This window comes from Pantherophis guttatus, chromosome 2, assembly GCF_059756535.1.
Source record: "Pantherophis guttatus breed Tessera chromosome 2, ASM5975653v1, whole genome shotgun sequence".
NCBI lineage: Eukaryota > Metazoa > Chordata > Lepidosauria > Squamata > Colubridae > Pantherophis > Pantherophis guttatus.
In genome coordinates this window covers 7518618-7537692 of record NC_142064.1, presented here as the reverse complement: position 1 = coordinate 7537692, position 19075 = coordinate 7518618, and the positions used below count along the sequence as shown (strand labels likewise).

General features: G+C 43.2%; 1 protein-coding gene across 1 annotated transcript in view; it reads right to left on the bottom strand.

The window, feature by feature from the left end:
• Window positions 1–19075, bottom strand: part of PIK3C3 (phosphatidylinositol 3-kinase catalytic subunit type 3) — a 123293-nt gene that overhangs the window by 25058 nt on the left and 79160 nt on the right. The window contains exon 23 of the mRNA XM_087885502.1: window positions 15782–15872. Coding sequence (XP_087741628.1) covers window positions 15782–15872 — 91 coding nt within the window. The remainder of the gene's footprint in view (window positions 1–15781; window positions 15873–19075) is intronic.

Here is a 19075-nt window from a genome sequence, read left to right as displayed (position 1 = left end):
CTATCTATCTATCTATCTATCATCTATCTATCTATCTATCTATCTACCTATCTACCTACCTACCAACCTACCTACCTACCTACCTAGCCATCCATCCCCATCCATCTATGCATCTCTCTCATCTCTGTTATCTCTCTCTCTCTGTCTACCTACTTACCTTATCTATCTATCCATCCATCCAGATAGATAGATAGATGAGAGAGAGAGAGAGATGGGAAGGAAAGAAGGAAGGAAGGAAGGAAGGAAAGGAAGAAAGGAAAGAAGGAAAAGAGAGAAGAAGAAAAAATGAAAGGGAAGGAGGGATAGTTATATGCAGTAGGTTCATTGCCCCGAGTTATTTGCAAAAATCATAAAGGCAGGATATAAACAGATAGATAGATAGATAGATAGATAGATAGATAGATAGATAGATAGATAGATACCCTGTTTTCCCCAAAATAAGACATCCCCTGATAATAAGCCCAATCGGGCTTTTGAACGCATGACAATAAGGCCAAGCGTTTATTTCAGGGTTCAAAAAAATATAAGACGGTCTTATTTTCGGGGAAACACGGTAGATAGATAGATAGATAGATAGATAGATAGATAGATAGATAGATAGATAGATAGATAGATAGATGAGAGAGAGAGATGGGAAGGAAGGAAGGAAGGAAGGAAGGAAGGAAGGAAGGAAGGAAGGAAGGAAGGAAGGAAGGAAGGAAGGAAGGAAGGAAGTTGAGCAAAGGCCATTTTAAATGGCAATGATTACTGAAGGACCCAGAAATTAGTTTTCCTACCTTCGTGACTATCATTTTAGCTGGAGATTTATGGGATGTTTTGCATGCCTCACATGAGCTGTACCTGAGCTACAGCTCATTTAACTACATCTAACCAAAGCAGAAAGAGATTTAAAAGAACAACAGGAAGAGTTCAGATCTGTCCATCTTTGATCTCATGAAGCAAGCAACACAGGAAAAAAAAAATTAACATTTATCTAACTGACACAGTTCATCTAACCGACTAGGGACATGATTCTCTCTTTTTTTTGTGATTTCAGACATAAGACTGCCCATAAAGCAATAATCTGCCTCAGGGGAATAATGGATTAAGAACCTACAGAATAAATTTAGCTTTCTTTCTTTTCTTTTTTTCCCCAGTCAGAAGCTAACAATGCTTGCCTCAGCTCCTCGGGGCAATTTGGTATCAATGTTTAATGACCATATGTCACAGCTTTGGAGTTTTACACACACACACACACAGAGGAGAATTTTTGCATCCCATCCCCAGCTTGTCCAAAATAGCCTTTTATAAATACCTCCTCACCGGGGTATTTCATTCACACAGCTAATTATTAGTCAATCACTCTGAAGCTACAATATCTGTTGCTAAAACGATAACCGTGTTATAGATCCTTGTGGTGATAATGGAATGAACTATCTATCTATCTATCTATCTATCTATCTATCTATCTATCTATCTATCTATCTATCTATCTATCTATCTATCTTTCCTTCCATCCATCCATCCATCCATCCATCCATCCATCCATCCATCCATCCACTCCCAAGTGACTCTGGGCGGCTTGCAACAGAGAATAAAACAATGCAACAATATCCCATACAAAAGTTAAAAGAAGACATTAAAACACTAAAACGTTAAAACACATACACTCCAATTTGTGGCCAGGTCTTGCAAGATCACAAGAGCGAGATCAACGGCCCCAGGCCTGCCGGAAGAGCCAAGTCTTCACCGCTTTTCGAAAGGCCGATAGGATGGGGATGGTCCGGATCTCAGGAGGTAACTGGTTCCAGAGAGCCGGGGCAGCCACAAAGAAGGCCCTTCCCCGCGAGCCCGCCAGCCGACATTGTTTAGCTGACAGGACCCGGCGGAGATCAACTCTGTGGGATCTTACCGGTCGCTGGGAGCTATGTGGTAGAAGGCGGTCTCGAAGATAGCCTGGCCCTGAGCCCTGAGCCATGTAGGGCTTTAAAGCTAATAACCAACACCTTGAATTGCGCCCGGAGACCGATAGGGAGCCAGTGCAGCTCGCGGAGGATTGGTGTAATGTGGGTGTATCTAGGTGCACCCACTATAACTCGTGCAGCTGCATTCTGGACCAACTGTAGTCTCTGAACACTGTTCAAGGGTAGCCCCATGTAGAGAACTACCCTGTTTCCCCCAAAATAAGACACCCCCTGATAATAAGTCCAATTGGGCTTTTGAGCGCATGGCAATAAGGCCAAGCGCTTATTTCAGGGTTCAATTTAATTTAAATTTAATTTAAATAATAAATAAATAAATAAAATATTCAGAATAACAGAGTTGGAAGGGACTTTAGAGATTTTCTAGTCCAATTCCCTGCTCAAGCGGGGACCCTATATTATTTTAGACAAGTGGCTGTCCAATCTCTTCTTCTTCTTTTTTGATTTTTTTTTTATTTTTTTAAACAAAACATAAAACAAATCCATCATCCAAACAGTGTGTGTCAGTCGGTTACAAATCTTTTGCGCTTCATCCCCATATTCAGAATTTACTAATTATCTGATTTCTCATATTGTCAAACAAATCAACACCCTCATTTATCATTTATTTAACTATGGCTTTGTCGCTTCAAAAAAATATATATATTTTCAAATATGATATTTATAACATTCATTTCATGTTTCATTTTCCATGTTTTATTATCTAGCCATTGATAAAATAAATCCCATTATCTTGTAGTATGGTTTGTCTTCTTGTTCTCTAATTTCAAATGTCAATTTACTCATTTCAGCCCATTCCAGGATTTTCCAATCTCTTCTTAAAAGCCCCTAGTGATGGAGCACTTATGATGATAAGCCATTCCGCTGATTGATTTTTCTCACCGTCAGGAAATTTCTCCTTAGTTCCAAGTTGCTTCTCTCCTTGATTAGTTTCCACCCATTGTTTCTTCTCCTGCCTTCTGGTGCTTCGGTAAATAGTTTGCCCTCCTCATCTTTGTGACAGCATCTCAAATTCTGGAACACTGCTATCACAGGCAAACAAGGATAGTAGAGGTTTCAAAAATAGACTGGACAACCATTTGACCGGGATGAAATAAGGCTCCAGCCTTGAGCAGGGGGTTGGACTAGAAGACCTCTGAGGTCCCTCCCAGCCCTATGATTCTATGTTCAAGATCACAATTCAGAAGGGGACAGTTACTCCATCGCTCCATCATCTCTGGTCCTTCAGGACCTATGAACCATTATGGCTAGGAGTGTACATGAATGAGGATTATATATTTTTGCCATTGAAGAATGGAGTGGAGAGGGATGGGATAGGATAGGATAGATATAGAAAAGGAATAGGAATCGCGCCCGCTCACATTTGCAAACCGGTAGGAAAGGTAAGTAAATACTACCTCTGGACTGGAGGCTAAAACATACAATGAACGGTTGCGGGAACTGGGTATGTCTAGTTTGATGAAAAGAAGGACTAGGGGAGACAGGATAGCAGTCTTCCAGTATCTCAGGGGTTGCCCCAAAGAAGAGGGAGTCAAGCTATTCTCCAAAGCACCTGAGGGCAGGACAAGAAGCAATGGGTGGAAACTAATCAAGGAGAGAAGCAACCTAGAACTAGGGAGAAATTTCCTGACAGTTAGAACAATTAACCAGTGGAACAACTCTCCTCCAGAAGTTGTGAGTTCTCCAACACTGGAAACTTTTAAGAAGATGTTGGATAACCATTTGTCTGAAGTGGTGTAGGGTTTCCTGCCTAAGCAGGGGGTTGGACTGGATGACCTACAAGGTCCCTTCCAATTCCGTTAATCTGTAAAGTCCATGGGGAAAACCAGAGTCCCTGAACTAACTTATAGACAACTGTGGCAAGAAAGGCCATAAAAGGAGGCAAAACTCATTTAACAAATCCCTCAGCCCCAGACATTTTGGGCTCCATTGTGGTCATAAGTCGAGGACTACTTGTAGCTCAGGTATCCTTTCTCTTTACCTCTGGAAAAAAACAAAAAACCCTCACCCTCTGAGATGCTGAAGGAGGCGAAGAGGGAACGGCAAGAGCTAAGTTACCATTTTCTCTTTCCCGGCGTTCGAGAATTAAGACGGAGAAATAAATGATTAGTGCCTAGAAAAATCAAGGGACGAGAATTTGCCATTGCCGTATGCGCCGAGTTCCTTCTGGGTTGGCTGAATTGGAACGGACGGCTCTTTGCTAAGGAGCTGGAGAACCTCAAGAGTTAAAAGACAGAAAACTCTGGCATCATTGAGTCGGCAGAAAAGAAAGCAAAAGGCGGCTTCCTTATCATCTGCACTCTTCGGTTTTGGAGACGAAGCAGGAGTGCCCTCTCGCTGCAAGAGAAGAACATCGGGGGCTGTCGGAATGAGCTGAAGCAACGTGCCTTCCGCCTTTCTTTTGTCTGCCTGCACATGCCTCATTGATCCCCAGATGCTTTCTTATTAAAAGGTCATGCTTACTATGGAAGACGCATGCTGACCTATGAGACAGACCGGCTAGGTTAAAAGAAAAAGAAAAGGAAAAAAAAAAAAAAGAAAGAAATTCAAGAAAGAAGGAAAAAAGAACAAGGCTGGCTAAATTTTCCCCTGCTCCGAGGCATTACCTGGAGATCAATTATTGGTAATCTCTCAGCCGCCCTTTTCTTGGGTATGCTAAACTAGAGAGAGAGGGGGGCAGTTTGGTCTAGTGGGTAAGGCAGCAGGCGAGAAAGTAGGAGGTTGTGATTTCACGTCCCGCCTTAGGCATGAAAGCCGGCTGGGTGACTTTGGGCCCATCACCAGGAGACAGTGAGTTGTAGTCCCACCCTAGGCATGAAAGCTGGTTGGGTGTCTTTGGGCCAATCACCAGGAGACAGTGAGTTGTAGTCCCACCTTAGGCATGAAAGCTAACTGGGTGACTTTGGGCCCATCACCAGGAGACAGTGAGTTGTAGTCCCACCTTAGGCATGAAAGCTGGCTGGGTGTCTTTGGGCCAATCACCAGGAGATGGTGAGTTCTAGTCCGGTCCTAGGCATGAAAATTGGTTGGGTGTCTTTGGGCCAATCACCAGGAGATGGTGACTTCTAGTCTGGTCCTAGGCATGAAATCCAACTGGGTGACTTTGGGCTAATCACTAGGAGACGGTGAGTTCTAGTCCCGCCCTAGGCATGAGAGCTGGCTGGTGTCTTTGGGCCAATCACCAGGAGACAGAGAGTTGTAGTCCCACCCTAGGCATGAAAGCTGGCTGGGTGTCTTTGGGCCCATCACCAGGAGACAGTGAATTCTAGGCCTGAAAGCCACCTGGGTGACTTGGGGCCAATCACCAGGAGAATGTGAGTTCTAGTCCTGCCCTAGCCATGAAAGCCAGCTGAGTGACTTTGGGTCAATCACTAGGAGACTGAGAGTTCTAGTCCTCTCACAGTGGTGAGAAAAGTAAGGACCTGCACTTAGGCAGGGAAAAACAGGTGCAGAAAGCCATTAAGAGGGATAATGAGGACTCAGAGGGACCCCCTCTGAGTCTGACAACCAATAGAATACATATTCTTGCACAGGAACAGGAAGCTCAAGCGCAAGGCTCAAGAGACGGTATAAATACCTCTCTCTCTCAAACCCATGTGTTCAGCTCTCTCAAAACCCATGTGGTCCTATCCAGGGGTGGGATTCAAAAATTTTAGCAACTGGTTCTCTGCCCAGTTGCTAGGTGGGCATGGCCATGGTGGGGGGGCGTTTTCACCCTCCCCAAGCTCCAGAGGCTTTCCTCGAGCCTCTGGGAGGGTGAAAATGGCCTCCCCGGGTTCCGGACACCCCCTGGAGGACACTCCCCATTTCCAGACTTCTGGAACTTCCCAGAGGCCGGTTTTTCGCCCTCACAGAGCCTCCGGGCAGGTCCTGCACTTATCTGGAATCTAAAACAGGCCGCGTGGAGACTCCTGGAGGGGCGGGATGGGGTAGGCAAGGCTAGCTAGTCCTTGCAACTACCGGTTTGGCGAACCAGATCTAAAATTAGCATCCGGTTCGCCAAAACTGGTCCGAACCGGCTGAATCCCACGCCTGGTCCTGTCCATCAATAAACCATCTTTCCAATCAGCCTCCATGTTTCCAGTGTCTTTCTCCCCACTTGGAACTGAACCCAGATGGATATTTCTTCCAACAACAAGTTCTGCTTCCAGTGTATTGGGGATTTTAAAAGAGGGCCTGGTCACACAAAAATGTTATCTGGTCGGATAAAATCCAGTGAATTAACTGTGCCAATTTAACCCACTGAGTTATACTTCAGATATGTACACAGATATTCAGAGCTGTTGGAAGAGGAGCCGGCAACTGGATTGAACATGGAAGAAAAAAATGTGTTTTTTTTAGCACTGGATGAACTACAAATTTGCAAAAAACCCAGAGGAATACGACTAACTCTTACATACATTATTATTATTTTTTTGGAGAGGTTTAAATTATGCCGTACCTGTGAAATCAAGTAAATTTAGATCTAGTTGTTTTCAGAATCTTCCCCCGTGACCTTGGCACCTCCAGGGATTAAAAAAAAAAAATTCCCTTCGTTCTGTAGTTTGTACTGATTCAGAACAAACACAGAAACCGGAGTGCAAATTTATGCACTGCTCTTCCTTCTTGTGGGTGTTTAAAGCTGAGGTTTGATATCAAATGTCTGAAATATAAAAGCGTTCATTTCCTTCTGCCAATCCCTTTTGTCATTTAAATAGACCAATTTGCACCCACTGATATTTAAGCATTACGGAGGAAATTGTCGACCAAAATATTTCTCTTGTCTTGGATCACTATAGCAACTGTAGTCTTCATTAAAAGCAATCGAAGTGCAGATAGTAAACTGTTCACAGAAAGTGGTATTAACGTTAAGTTTGATATGTTCTCTTATTGTTTAGGTTTGATATGTGCTCCTCACAGCCAAATAATTATAAATAAATCCCTTCCTTCCTTCCTTCCTTCCTTCCTCCCTCCCTCCCTTCCTTCCTCTCTCCCTTCTTTCCTCCCTCCCTCCCTCTATTTCCTTCTTCATTCCCTCCCTCCACTCCAGTGGTGATATTCAGCCGATTCCCCGGCTCTATGCCGCCTATTTAGGCACATTTTTCAAGGCCAGGCGCATGCACAGAAGTCACGCACGTGGGGCGAACCGGTGATAACAAAATGTGAAACCCACAGCTGCTTCACTCCCTTTGTTACGGAATGGCTATTGCCTAACTGGTTGGGTTGGCAATATATATAAACCATCAATGCATGTTTGCAATCAAAATGTAATGTATAGCTTTAAGACTGTAATGCTGTATTGCATTATACTGTATTCTGATTGGCTATCTCTTAGCCAATGTACTTAAGAGGAAGCTTGAATCATGTTTTTTTTTTCCTTATTACATTATTATTGCTACCTCTGTTCTTCTCTGCCTGCTCTCTCTGCATGATCACTGTTTGATCATTGCTACTTGTTGTTTTCTACTGTTTTAATGATTGTTTTACTGCTGTACTTGTTCCTGTTTGCAACTCCAAAAAGAACTGTTTTACTGCATATGACTACAACAACTGGTAAGAAGACTTTGTTCTTGGAACATCTCTGGATTGAAAATTTAACTATCTTTATCTGTGTATGACCTGGGTTGTTTATTGGACTTTGCTTTGCTTTCTTCCTAAAAGTAAAAAAATATCACAACTCGGTGTGTCTGTATTGACAGTGCTTATTCACAATCACTCTCAGCCGTTTTCTCATGTGCACAACCTTGCTACTCAAGGGTTACTCTGCGCATATTCCTTAACACCCTTCTTCCCCCTTCCCTTCTTGAAATATTTTGGATCTGGATGATTGACAATCTCCATAGATTCCCTCCCTCCCTCCCTTCCCCATATTTTACGACCTTTCTTGATACAATTGTTAAGTAAATCATAGCATTAGTAACACGGTTGTTAAGTGAATCAGGCTTCCCCATTGACTCGACTTACGGCCACGATTGAACCCAATGTTTATCTTGCTAAGAGAGACAGTTATTGGAGTTTTACGACCTTTCTTGTGATGCGTTGTTAAGTGAATCACTGCAATTGTTAAAGTTAGTAACACGGTTGTTAAGTGAAGCTGTCGTCCCTCTTTGATTTTTGCTTGTCCGAAGGTCACCAAAGGGGGATCACATCATTCCCGGGATAGTGAAACCGTCCTCAATATGAGTCAGTTGCCAAGTGTCCTAATTTCGATTACATGACGTAGCGACAAAGAGGTTGTAAAAAAATGCTTTCAAAAGGCTCTGACGATCCCAGTTGAGTTGCCTGATCTGCAGAGGCTTTTTTTCTTTTAAATGTCTCTGACGATCAGGCAACTCAGCTTGGATCGTCAGAGGCTTTTAAAAGAAAAAAAAGGTTTTTTTTTCTTTTAAATGCCTCTGACGATCCAAGCTGAGTTGCCTGATCGTCAGAGGCTTTTTTTTCTTTTAAAAGCCTTTGATGATCCCAGCTGAGCTGCACGATCATCAGAGGCTTTTTTTTTTTTTACTTTAAAAGCATTTTTTTTGTCGGAAGAGGTTGTAGAAAAAATGCTTTTAAAAGTAAAAAAAAAAGCCTCTGATGATTGTGCGGCTCAGCTGGGCATGGGGTGGTGGTGGTGGTGGGCAGGGATTTTTGCTACCGGTTCTCCGAACCACCCGCCTCCATCACTACCGGATCGGACGATCTGGTCCGAACCGGGAGCATTTCACCCCTGCTTCAAAGCATTGGAAGTCAATATATAATTTCAACACAATGGACCACTGGGTGCCACTATAACCTCCTGTGTTAGAAATGAGGAAAATGGCTTAGACAAACCTTTTGCATAAAGCCAAATTTGTCATTTTTATTTTTATTTTTTTGCTGGTAAGGGAAGCTCCCCCCCGCCACTCTCCTAGAAGAATGAAATATTTTGAGACATATTAAAAAAGGCAGAATATTATATTTCTCTAAAGGAGAAATAGAGAAACATGCTCTTGGAGACAAGAAAGCAGCCCCCAAGTCTTTCTTAATAGCCCCCAGCAGATACTTTGTGCCCATTGAGAAAGACTGGGCCAGCCTATCTACAAAACAAAAAAAAAGCTCCAGCTCCAGGATGATGGGATTAAGACATGACCCCTCAGTACATAATAGGATTAACCCTCTACCAGCTAGCAGCAGAGCTCATCATACTGCACAATCTCCTTGGGAGATTGCATCAGCCCACACTTCAACCAAACTTAACTCAGACAAACTTCTAAAATTTCTACATGGCACCATGTGAGTCTGACAACAGCTAATAGAATACATGTTTTTGCACAGGAACAGGAAGCTCAAGTGCAAAGCCCAAGAGAAGGTTTAAATACCCCCCACTCTGAACTCCATGTGGTCAGCTGCCCAGAGCCACCCATGTGCTTCTGCTTCACCATTAAAATCATCTTTCCAATCAGCCTCCATGTTTCCAGTGTCTTTCTCCTGGCTTGGAACTGAACCAGATGGATAGTTTTCCCAACACTTGGTGCGATGGCTCAGTGGCTAAAGACGCTGAGCTTGTCAGCTGGAAAGCTGACAGGCCAGGTTTGAGACCGGAGTGCTGCGTAACAGGGTAAGCTCCCGTTCCTTGCTCCAGCTCCTGCCCACCTAGCAGTTCAAAAGCTTCTAGCTTCGGATCGCATCTTGCCAGCCTGACATTAGCAACGGGGGAGGAGAGGAGGGAGGGAAGAGATTAGAATACAGGTGGACAAGGACCGAGGCGGGGGGGGAGGGAAGTTGTGCCCGGCCCAGAAAGTGAATTGCACCAATCCAGCACAAGGTCAGCCAAATTAATGCAGAGACGGAGAAAGCACGAACAAAGGATCCGTTTCCTAAACAACCTGAGAACTTTTCATTGGACATTGACTGACAACAGGGGATGGCCAGAGGAGAAAGGGAAAGTTAATCGTCCCTTTCTCATGCCGAGCCAACACATTCTGCCTTGCTACTTTGGTATCCATTTTTGCTTTCAGGTAGTCCTCGACTTACAACAGTTCATTCGGTGGCCGCTCAAAGTCACAATGGCCCTGAAAACAGTCACCCATAACCATCTTTCGCACCTACGACTGCCGCAGCATCCCCATAGTCATGTGATGAAAACTCGAATGCCTGGCAACCGACTCTCATCCATGCAAATGCAAGTAAATAAATAGGTACCACTTTGGTGGGAAGGTCACAGTGTTCCATGCGCCTTTGGCTTATAGTCATGCTGGCCACACGGCCACAGAAATGTCTTTGGACAATGCTGGCTCCTTCAGCCAAGAAGCAGAGATGAGCAGCTCCCCCTAGAGTCCAAGAGAGAGATGAGCAGCGGCCAACAGAGATGAGCAGCGCCCCCTAGAGTCTGACAGAGATGAGCAGCGCCCCCTAGAATCCGACATGACCCAACAGGGGAAACCTTTACCTTTACACAGCACATTTTCTACCTCTTCTGTAAAAGCAATCTTATGGCTGAAAAAGCGAGCTGCGGACTTCATCTGCCACCAGCAGGTAATTTAATTTTACAGGTCAAGGCAAAGTGGATTTTTATCTTGTTTGAGTTTCTCAAAATATATATGGATTTCTTGTTAAAGCTTTGAGGAGGGCGGGGTGTGGGTGGGAAAATCAATCCAAGCAGCAAACGCATCGCTTTTGATTTTTTTTTTCTCAACAGAATCATTTCATTTCAATGAGTTTCAGATGGCGGGATGTTGTTACAAGTCAAGTATTTCTTTTCTTTTAGTCCAGTTAGGCTTACTGCAAACAGATTTGTGATCTCTTGCGATGTTTCCATTCCGTTTAAGCAAAATCGATGAAATGAACGATTTAATAAAATAATACTTCTTTGGGAGACAAGTCTGGTATTACCACAGACTTGTCGATGTGGTTTTCTCGAGCAATAATATTAGAATTGATGGACCATTTACTGGAATAATAATAATAATAATAATAATAATAATAATAATAATAATAATAATAATAATAATCTCTTTTATTTATTAAACATGAAACTCAGTCAACTGAACATTCAAAAATGCATCACAAATACCATTGACTGGCGGGTTGCTGCCAGCATCCTAGGTATCAACCAAGTATCTTCTTAAGATGTACGATGTTCCAAGTAGCACAGTTTTTTGCAGTTCCGCTGGTGTTATTGCAGGAAGCTGCAATTTGTTGATGTGTTTTGTAAAATTCTTGGACATGGTACCAAGTGCCCCGATGACAATGGGTATCACGGTATCACGGTTACATGTTTCATCCATAGCCGTGTAGTTTCGATAGTCAGGTCGCGATATTTCATGATTTTTTCCAATTCTTTTTCTTCGACTCTGGCATCTCCTGGTACCGCGATGTCAATAAATTGTATGTTTTGGTTTTCAACAACTGTGATATCTGGCGTGTTGTGTTCCAAGTGACGATCCGTCTGTATTCGAAAGTCCCACAAGATCTTTATCTTCTCATTTTCTATAACCTTTCCACTTTATGTTCCCATGACTTTTTGGATACAAGTATGTCGTATTTTTTACATAATGGCCAGTGGACTTATTTACCAACTCGGTCGTATCTAGCTGTGTAATCAGTTTGTGCGATTTTGCTGCGTTTACATATTAAATGTGAAACAGTTTCGACTTTGTTGTTGCAGAATCGGCAGTTTGGATTGTCGGTGGATTTTTGTATCTTTGCTTTCATGACATTAGTTTGTAGTGCTTATTATTACTATTTTAATTGTTGTTGTTGTTATTGTTATTATTATTATTATTGGTTAATCTTTAGTGAGATTCACAGCCTTTGAGGCTGGTTAATAGCTCAGCAGCTCGAGTCTTAACCAAGGACCTAGGAACTGTTAAGGTATCATCAGAGGATGTAAGCTGTTCTGAGTAAGGTGGTTTTTTGTAGAGTCAAAATGTTCAAGTCCGGCAAATTTAGAATTTCTAAATAGCAGGGTAGCCCTTTGGGTATTGCTCCAAGGGCTCCAATTACAATCGGGACAACATACAATTTCTTTTTCCACAATCGCTCACCTTCAATTTGCACGTCCCGGTACTTTGTGATTCTTTCTTTCTTTCTTTCTTTCTTTCTTTCTTTCTTTCTTTCTTTCTTTCTTTCTTTCTTTCTTTCTTTCTTTCTTTCTTTCTTTCTTTCTTCTTTCTTTCTTCCCTCCCTCCCTCCCTCCCTCCCTCCCTTCCTCTTCCTCTTCCTCTTCTTCTTCTTCTTCTTATTATTATTATTTTGTGGGTTACTCAGTAGTCTCTGAACTTGGTTGTTTTCTTGCAGAGATTTCATTACCTAACTACCATTGGTAGAAAGGATGACATTACTTAGTTTGGTAAGGAAATGTCGGCAAGAAAACAACCAAGCTCAAAGAGACCAAAGAGTATATTCCTCCTCCTTCTCTTCTAAACACTTTTAGCACATTCACTTTTAGCACTGATGATATTACCTACTTGGGTAATAAAACATATACAAAGGAAAACAAAACCAAAAAAAACCCCCCCCAAAGCTCAGAGACCAGAAAGGATTTCACATTTCAACCATGACCTCCAAATATTCTTTTCTGTCGGTATTATTATAATTTATCTCCCAGTCTAACCGTCCTGGAATTTTTGAAGGAACCTTTCAAACTACAAGATGGGAGCCACCACAGAGAAGGCCCTTCTTCTTGATCTCTGTTGTGGTCCCGCCCTCTGAGCCTATCCCATCACAGGAAGAAAGCTCCGAGCATGAGGAAGAGGAGTCAGCCAGGCCTCCCTCTCCAGGCCCCTCCTCTCTGGCACTGTCTCAGGTGCCGGCCGAGGGAGAGGAGATTAGCCGGGAGACAGGTGTCTCGGATGAGAGTGAAGGAGAGACATCATTCCTGGACGCACGCCTCCGAAGGCGTGATAAACGATTGCAGCAGCTCAGGAGGCGTGCTAGGGATTAGAACTGAGTCACTGGACCACACCCCAGAGACTATATAATAGAGGGTGGTGGCCAGTGATCCCTGTGACGAACAAAAATAAACCTTGGATAGTCACTAAAGCATCGTCCGAAACTGCTGAGAGGAATATTATTCTGTTGGACTCTTGTACGCTGAGTATATTATCTTTCTGTTCTGTGGAAATAAAAGCACTTGGCAGACGGTGTGTATATCGCTGCCAAGTTGGAGATAAAGACCTGGGTGTGTGCCAAAGTGCTTCCTTAACCCTCGGCTGGCTGTGTTTGTGTGTGTGTGTGGACGGGGACAGATCAGTCTCAAAAATGGACTTCCTTAAGAGAGGGGACCCATATCATCCTCTGCCTGCCGCATCCAGCCGTTCTTCTTGGTTTCACCAGATGGTGAGATTCACTTACTTACCCTACTAGTTCGCAAATGTGAGCGCGCTTGTGCGCGAGCTAGCTCCGCTCGCATGTGCCTTGTTCGCGTAGGTGCAGTAGGCGCACATTACATCAGGTCGGCTGGGAGGAGACTCCTACCGTCACCGCTACTGGTTCGCAAGATCCGGAGACAACCGGGTGAATCCCACCACTGTCTACATTCTGGTGGGTGAAGTGTATGTAACTGGAAAAATATGGTCCTTCAAACTACAAGGAGGGAGACACCACAGAGAAGGCCCTTCTTCTTGGTCTCACCAGATGAACTTCCTTAAGAGAAGAAATCCTTAACATTCGCTACCTCTACATTCAGTGGTGGGATTCACTTACTTACCCTACTGGTTCGCAAATGTGAGCTCGCACCGCTCGCACGTGCCTTGTCTGCACATGTGCAGTAGGTGCACATTACGTCAGGTCGAGTGGGCGGAGCCTCCCGCCATCGCCGCTACCGGTTTGCGAGAACTGGCTGAATCCCACCACTGTCTACATTCTGGTGGGTTGGGTAGATATAACTGGGGGAAAAAACCAGCCCTTCCAATAATAATGTTAGCATTTTCTCTTTATTGTTTGCCTTATGCTCTCAAGATAAGGTATTATTATACAAGGCCAACTTTCTGTCCTTAGAGATATTGATTATGAAGCTTACATTGGGATCACAAGTTATCAGATGGAGCGATTTTCCAAAGCTGCAGGTTTTTATACTCCTTTCTACTTGCTATTAAAGTGAAGAAGATACAGCATACAAAGGCAACGGGGCCTCTTCTAGCAACTCGGTTATTAAAATCAATTGCAAAAAAAAATGTTGGCAAAATGCAATTTAAAGAGTCAGCATAATAAATAAATTTTCAGAGGCACAAGGATGACAATTGTATAATGAAATCCGTTTTCAGAAAGATTACAAAGCTCTGCGAAACCATGAGGGGAAAAAAAAAGCTTTAGAGGTTTGACATATTTAAAGGTAATATGAATGCAGGGAGGAAGAGAGAGAGAAAGAAAAAAGAGAGAGAGAAAAAAAAACCCTGATTGCATGCTTTTGAACTTCCCAACAGACAGGTACGGAGTTCAACCCAAATGAAACATGTAAGCTACACACCAGATATTCATAATAAACTCGGCAAGCTGTGGCTTAATTGGAAGGAAACATAAGCAAGGAAGCTTATTCGATATATTTTTTTTAAGTGGAAAAGCTGTCTTCCAAGACAATGTCCAAGAGGAACACAAATACCATCACGTCAACCAACGGGGCATCTCTGACAGAGAAAGGATGGAATTAAATGTTAAATAGCAAGTTGAAAGATAGAGATGAAAGCAAGTTGGGGGAACAGAAGGAAAAAAAGAAAGAAAGAAAGAAAGGAAAGAAAAAAGAAAAGAAAGAATGAAAGAAAGATGATAGATAGTAAAGAAAGAAAAGAAACAAAGAAGAAAGAAAAAAGAATGAAAGAAAAAAGAATGAAAGAAAGATGATAGATAGTAAAGAAAGAAAAGAAACAAAGAAGAAAGAAAAAAGAATGAATGAAAGAAAAAAGAATGAAAGAAAGATGATAGATAGTAAAGAAAGAAAAGAAAAGAAACAAAGAAGAAAGAAAAAAGAATGAATGAAAGAAAAAAGAATGAAAGAAAGATGATAGATAGTAAAGAAAGAAAGAAAAGAAGAAAAGAAATGAAGAAGGAAGGAAGGAAGGAAGGAAGGAAGGAAGGAAGGAAGGAAGGAAGAAAGAAAGAAAGAAAGAAAGAAAGAAAGAAAGAAAGAAAGAAAGAAAGAAGATAAAATCTAGAATGACTGTCAATTCCACTCTTTCATGGTCATGTTTCTACCAATTATATATCCTTGACAACTGCACTAAACATCAACCACTGAAACAAAGAGAAAAAAGAAACCAGATAAAGTTATTATCTCTATTATATACGCATACTTAGATGTCACTATTTCAACTCAATATACATAAGTGTCTAAGGGAAATTCCCAAATTGAAAAAAAATTAGAGACAAGCACATTATTCTTGGAAAGATTCCTTCTGTGTGTCACCTTGTGCGCCATTCCCGGACTTCGGAAACTATATGCCTAAAATTGGGGTAAATATGGTTTGTTCAACATTCCAAATCAGATTATATTACTAAACCACTTACTATGAGCCTCAGTGGTGGGGTGGGGAAGGCCGTTTTCGCCCTCCCCAGGCTCCTAGAAAGCCTCTGGAGCCTGGGGAGGGCGAAAAACGGGCCTTCCTCACCCCACCGGAGGGCCTCCAGGGGCCGGAAACAGCCTGTTTCCCGACTTCCGGTGGGCCCGGAAGGCCCCAAAATCAGCTGGCCGGTGCGCACATGTACGCTGCAGCTGAGCTAGGGCAATGCTTGCGTGCCCACCAATATGGCTCTGCGTGCCACCTGTGGCACGCGTGCCGTAAGGTCGTCATCACAGGTCTAGATGATGCATATCCTTACAGCATCCCATAACACACATAACTGCTTTGTGGGGAGGGGCGCTATATAAGAAATTGGTCCCTTACTTTTTTGACGGTCTTGTCCGGTTCAAGGGCGATGTCTGGAATGTTGGCATCCACCATCAGAGAGAACAAGTTCAAAATCAAGTTGGAATATCTGTGGAGAAGAAAAGGCCAATTAAGAAATAAGTACAAATTTGTGAAATGCAGAATATACAACCTTCCGCGGACCAAATTCACCACCTTTCTCAAAATCAGGAGGATCCTTTCTCCAGAAAAAAATGAATGTGATTGGTACGGCCAAGAAAAAAAAAAGAGGTGAACAGAGAATACCTTATTTTTCGGACTATAAGGTGCACTGAACTATAAGACACACCTAAATTTACAGGAGGAAAACAAGAAAGAAAATATTTTTTGGCTTCCGCGAGTTGGATTTTCGCCCTCCAAGGCCCCCAAAAACACTGCAGTGCTCCACATGGCCCGTTTTTGGCAAAAATGGGCCCATTTTTGCCAAAAAACAGACCTGTTTTTTGGCTCCCAAACACTTTATGGCAAAAGCAAGCCCATTTTTGATGAAAACAGGCCATGCAAAGCAGTGATTCAGGGGGCCAGGGAGGAGGAAAATGTGACGCGCGGAGTGTTCGAGAGGCCAAAAATGCCCGTATTTGGTCTATAAGACACACCTAAATTTTCACCCACTTTTAGGGGAAAAAAGGTGTGTCTTATACTCTGAAAAATACGGCACTTTACAAAACAAAAACAACCAAAGATAGAATAACAGAACAACAGTGTGTCAGGGTTCCAAGTAATAAATCCATCGCATGCAAGAACTCTAAGGCAGGTAGATTCCTCAAAGAATAGCTTTATTCGAAATATCAAATTGGCACAGATCTGTGTTCTGTCCTCGTCTCACACACGCACCCTCACAGACAGGCAACAATTAAAGAACTCAGCCGACAACAGTTTATCCGGTATCAGAATTGGCAGCAACTCAGTGGCTGGCTGCCAGGTATTCTTTACTCACGAGGGGGGAGTTTCTCCCTTCATCCAGGAACAAAGCCAATACACAAAAATCAACAAAGTCCAGTAAATACAAAGAAGGTCGTCCAATATCTGTTTTTTGTTTGTCACAGAGCTGAACCAGCAACCACACCTTCTTTTATACCCTGTGGGGTGTGGTCCAGTGACTCAACCTAATCCCTGGCACGCCTCTTCTTCTTCTGCGCGCACTTATCTCTGCGACGCTGCCGAGGATCCAGCCGAGAGTCATCTCCCTCATTACTGTCCACCTCATTACTGTCCATTACTGCGTGGACGTGCTTGGCCCCAGGCCTATCTCTTGACTTTCGGAGGACACTGAAGGCATTGCCAGAGAGGAGGGTCCTGGAGAGGGAGGCCTTGCCAACTCCTCTCCTTCACTTTCAGAGTCCTCTCCTGCCGATAACACAGGCTCAGGTAACGGAGCCACAACAATCTGGTGAAAACCAACTCTGAGGGGCCCCTCAGTTTTCACCTGATTAAAAGTAAAAGTTTCCCCCTCCAATCCCAACCAATCAATCACATGGCCCAATCAATGCAGCATTCGCTGGTCTGGTAACTTTACTCCTCCTTTCTCCAACCACCTGTGGGAATATCCTTGGTTCCCAGGAGAAAGTATTTTATTTTGACTACACAACCCCAGCTATCTCTAATCGCCGCTCCCTCTCCCTTGCTCCAGTGTGGCAACACGGAAGCTCCAAGATGGCTTCGGCCCGGTCAGCTTCTGCGTTGACACAGAGTTGGAAGGGGCTTTGGAGGTCTTCTAGTCCAACCCTCTGCTCGGGAGACTCTCCACCATTTCAGATAAGTGATTGTCTACTCTAGTCTCCTTTTGAAAATCTCCAGTGATGGACAACCCACAGCTTCTGAAGACCAAGCTGTTTCCATGGGTTGATTGCTCTCACCGTTAGGAAATTCCTCCTTAATTCTAAGTTGTTTCTCTCCCTGGTTAGTCTCCATCCATTATTTCATGTTTTGCCTTTTGATGTTTTGGAAAATAGTTTGACCCCCCCTCATCTTTGTAGGAGCCCCTCAAATATTGGAACACTGCTATCATGTCACCTCTAGTACTTCTTTTCATCAGACTAGACATCCCCAATTCCTGCAACCATCCTTTGTATGTTTTATCCTCCAGCTCAATAGTGGGTTTCAATTTAGTTTGCTACCGGTTCGCTCGTGTGCTCTCGCGCATGCACAGAAGCATCTGAGTTGGTGGGCGGAGCCTCCCACCGCCACCGCTACCAATTTGCCCGATCCGGGACGAACCGGTAGCAACCACCACTGCTCCAGCCCCCTAATCATTCTTGTTGCTCATTCTTGTACTTTTCTATGTGTGTTAAGCACTTCCTCTCTTTAATTTTTCTGTAGGCACACTTAAGGCTTTTATGCATATCCTCAGGTTGTGCTTGAGAAAATAATCATTTATTCTCTCTTCCAGCCTGCAATAATATATTGGAAGCTTTATCCGGCATCTTGGTACCCTGGCAGAAGGATTTTATAGCATTGATAGCAGCCATGTGCCATCTTGTGTTTGCATAGGAACATTTCAACTTCATTTCTAATTTTTCTTTTTTTTGGGGGGGGGGGAGTATTTGGTCCAGCTGCTGTTTTATCATTGTGATGGAATGCAGCAGGGGTGAAATGCTCCCGGTTCGGACCAGATTGTCCGATCTGGTAGTGATGGAGGCGGGTGGTTCGGAGAACTGGTAACAAAAATCCCTGCCCCCCTGCATTGCCCATTGAGCTGCGCAATCATCAGAGCCTTTTTTTCTAATTTTTAAAAGCATTTTTTCTACAACCTCTTTGGCCGAAAAAAATTTTACTTTTAAAAGTAAAAAAAAAAAAGCCTCTGATGATCGTGCGGCTCAGCTGGGATCATCAGAGGCTTTTAAAAGCATTTTTTCTACAACCTCTTCAGCCGAAGAGGTTATAGAAAAAATGTTTTTAAAAGGAAAAAAAGCCTCTGCCAATCAGGCAACTCAGCTGGGATCGTCAGAGGCTTTAAAAGCATTTTTTTTACCACCTCTTCAGCCGAAGAGGTTGTAGAAAAAATTGGTTTTAAAAGTAAAAAAAAAAAAAAAGTTGGCCACGCCCACTCAGTCATATTACCCCCCCAAGCCACGCCCACAAGAACCGGTAGTAACAAATTTCACATTTCACCACTGGAATGCAGGTAGTCTTCGACTTATGACCACAATTGAGCCCAAACTTTCTACTGCTAAACCAAACATTGGTTAAGTGAGTTTTGTCTCATTTTACAACCTTTCTTGCCAGAGTTGTTAAGGGAATCACTGCACCTGTTAAGCTAGAAACACAATTGTT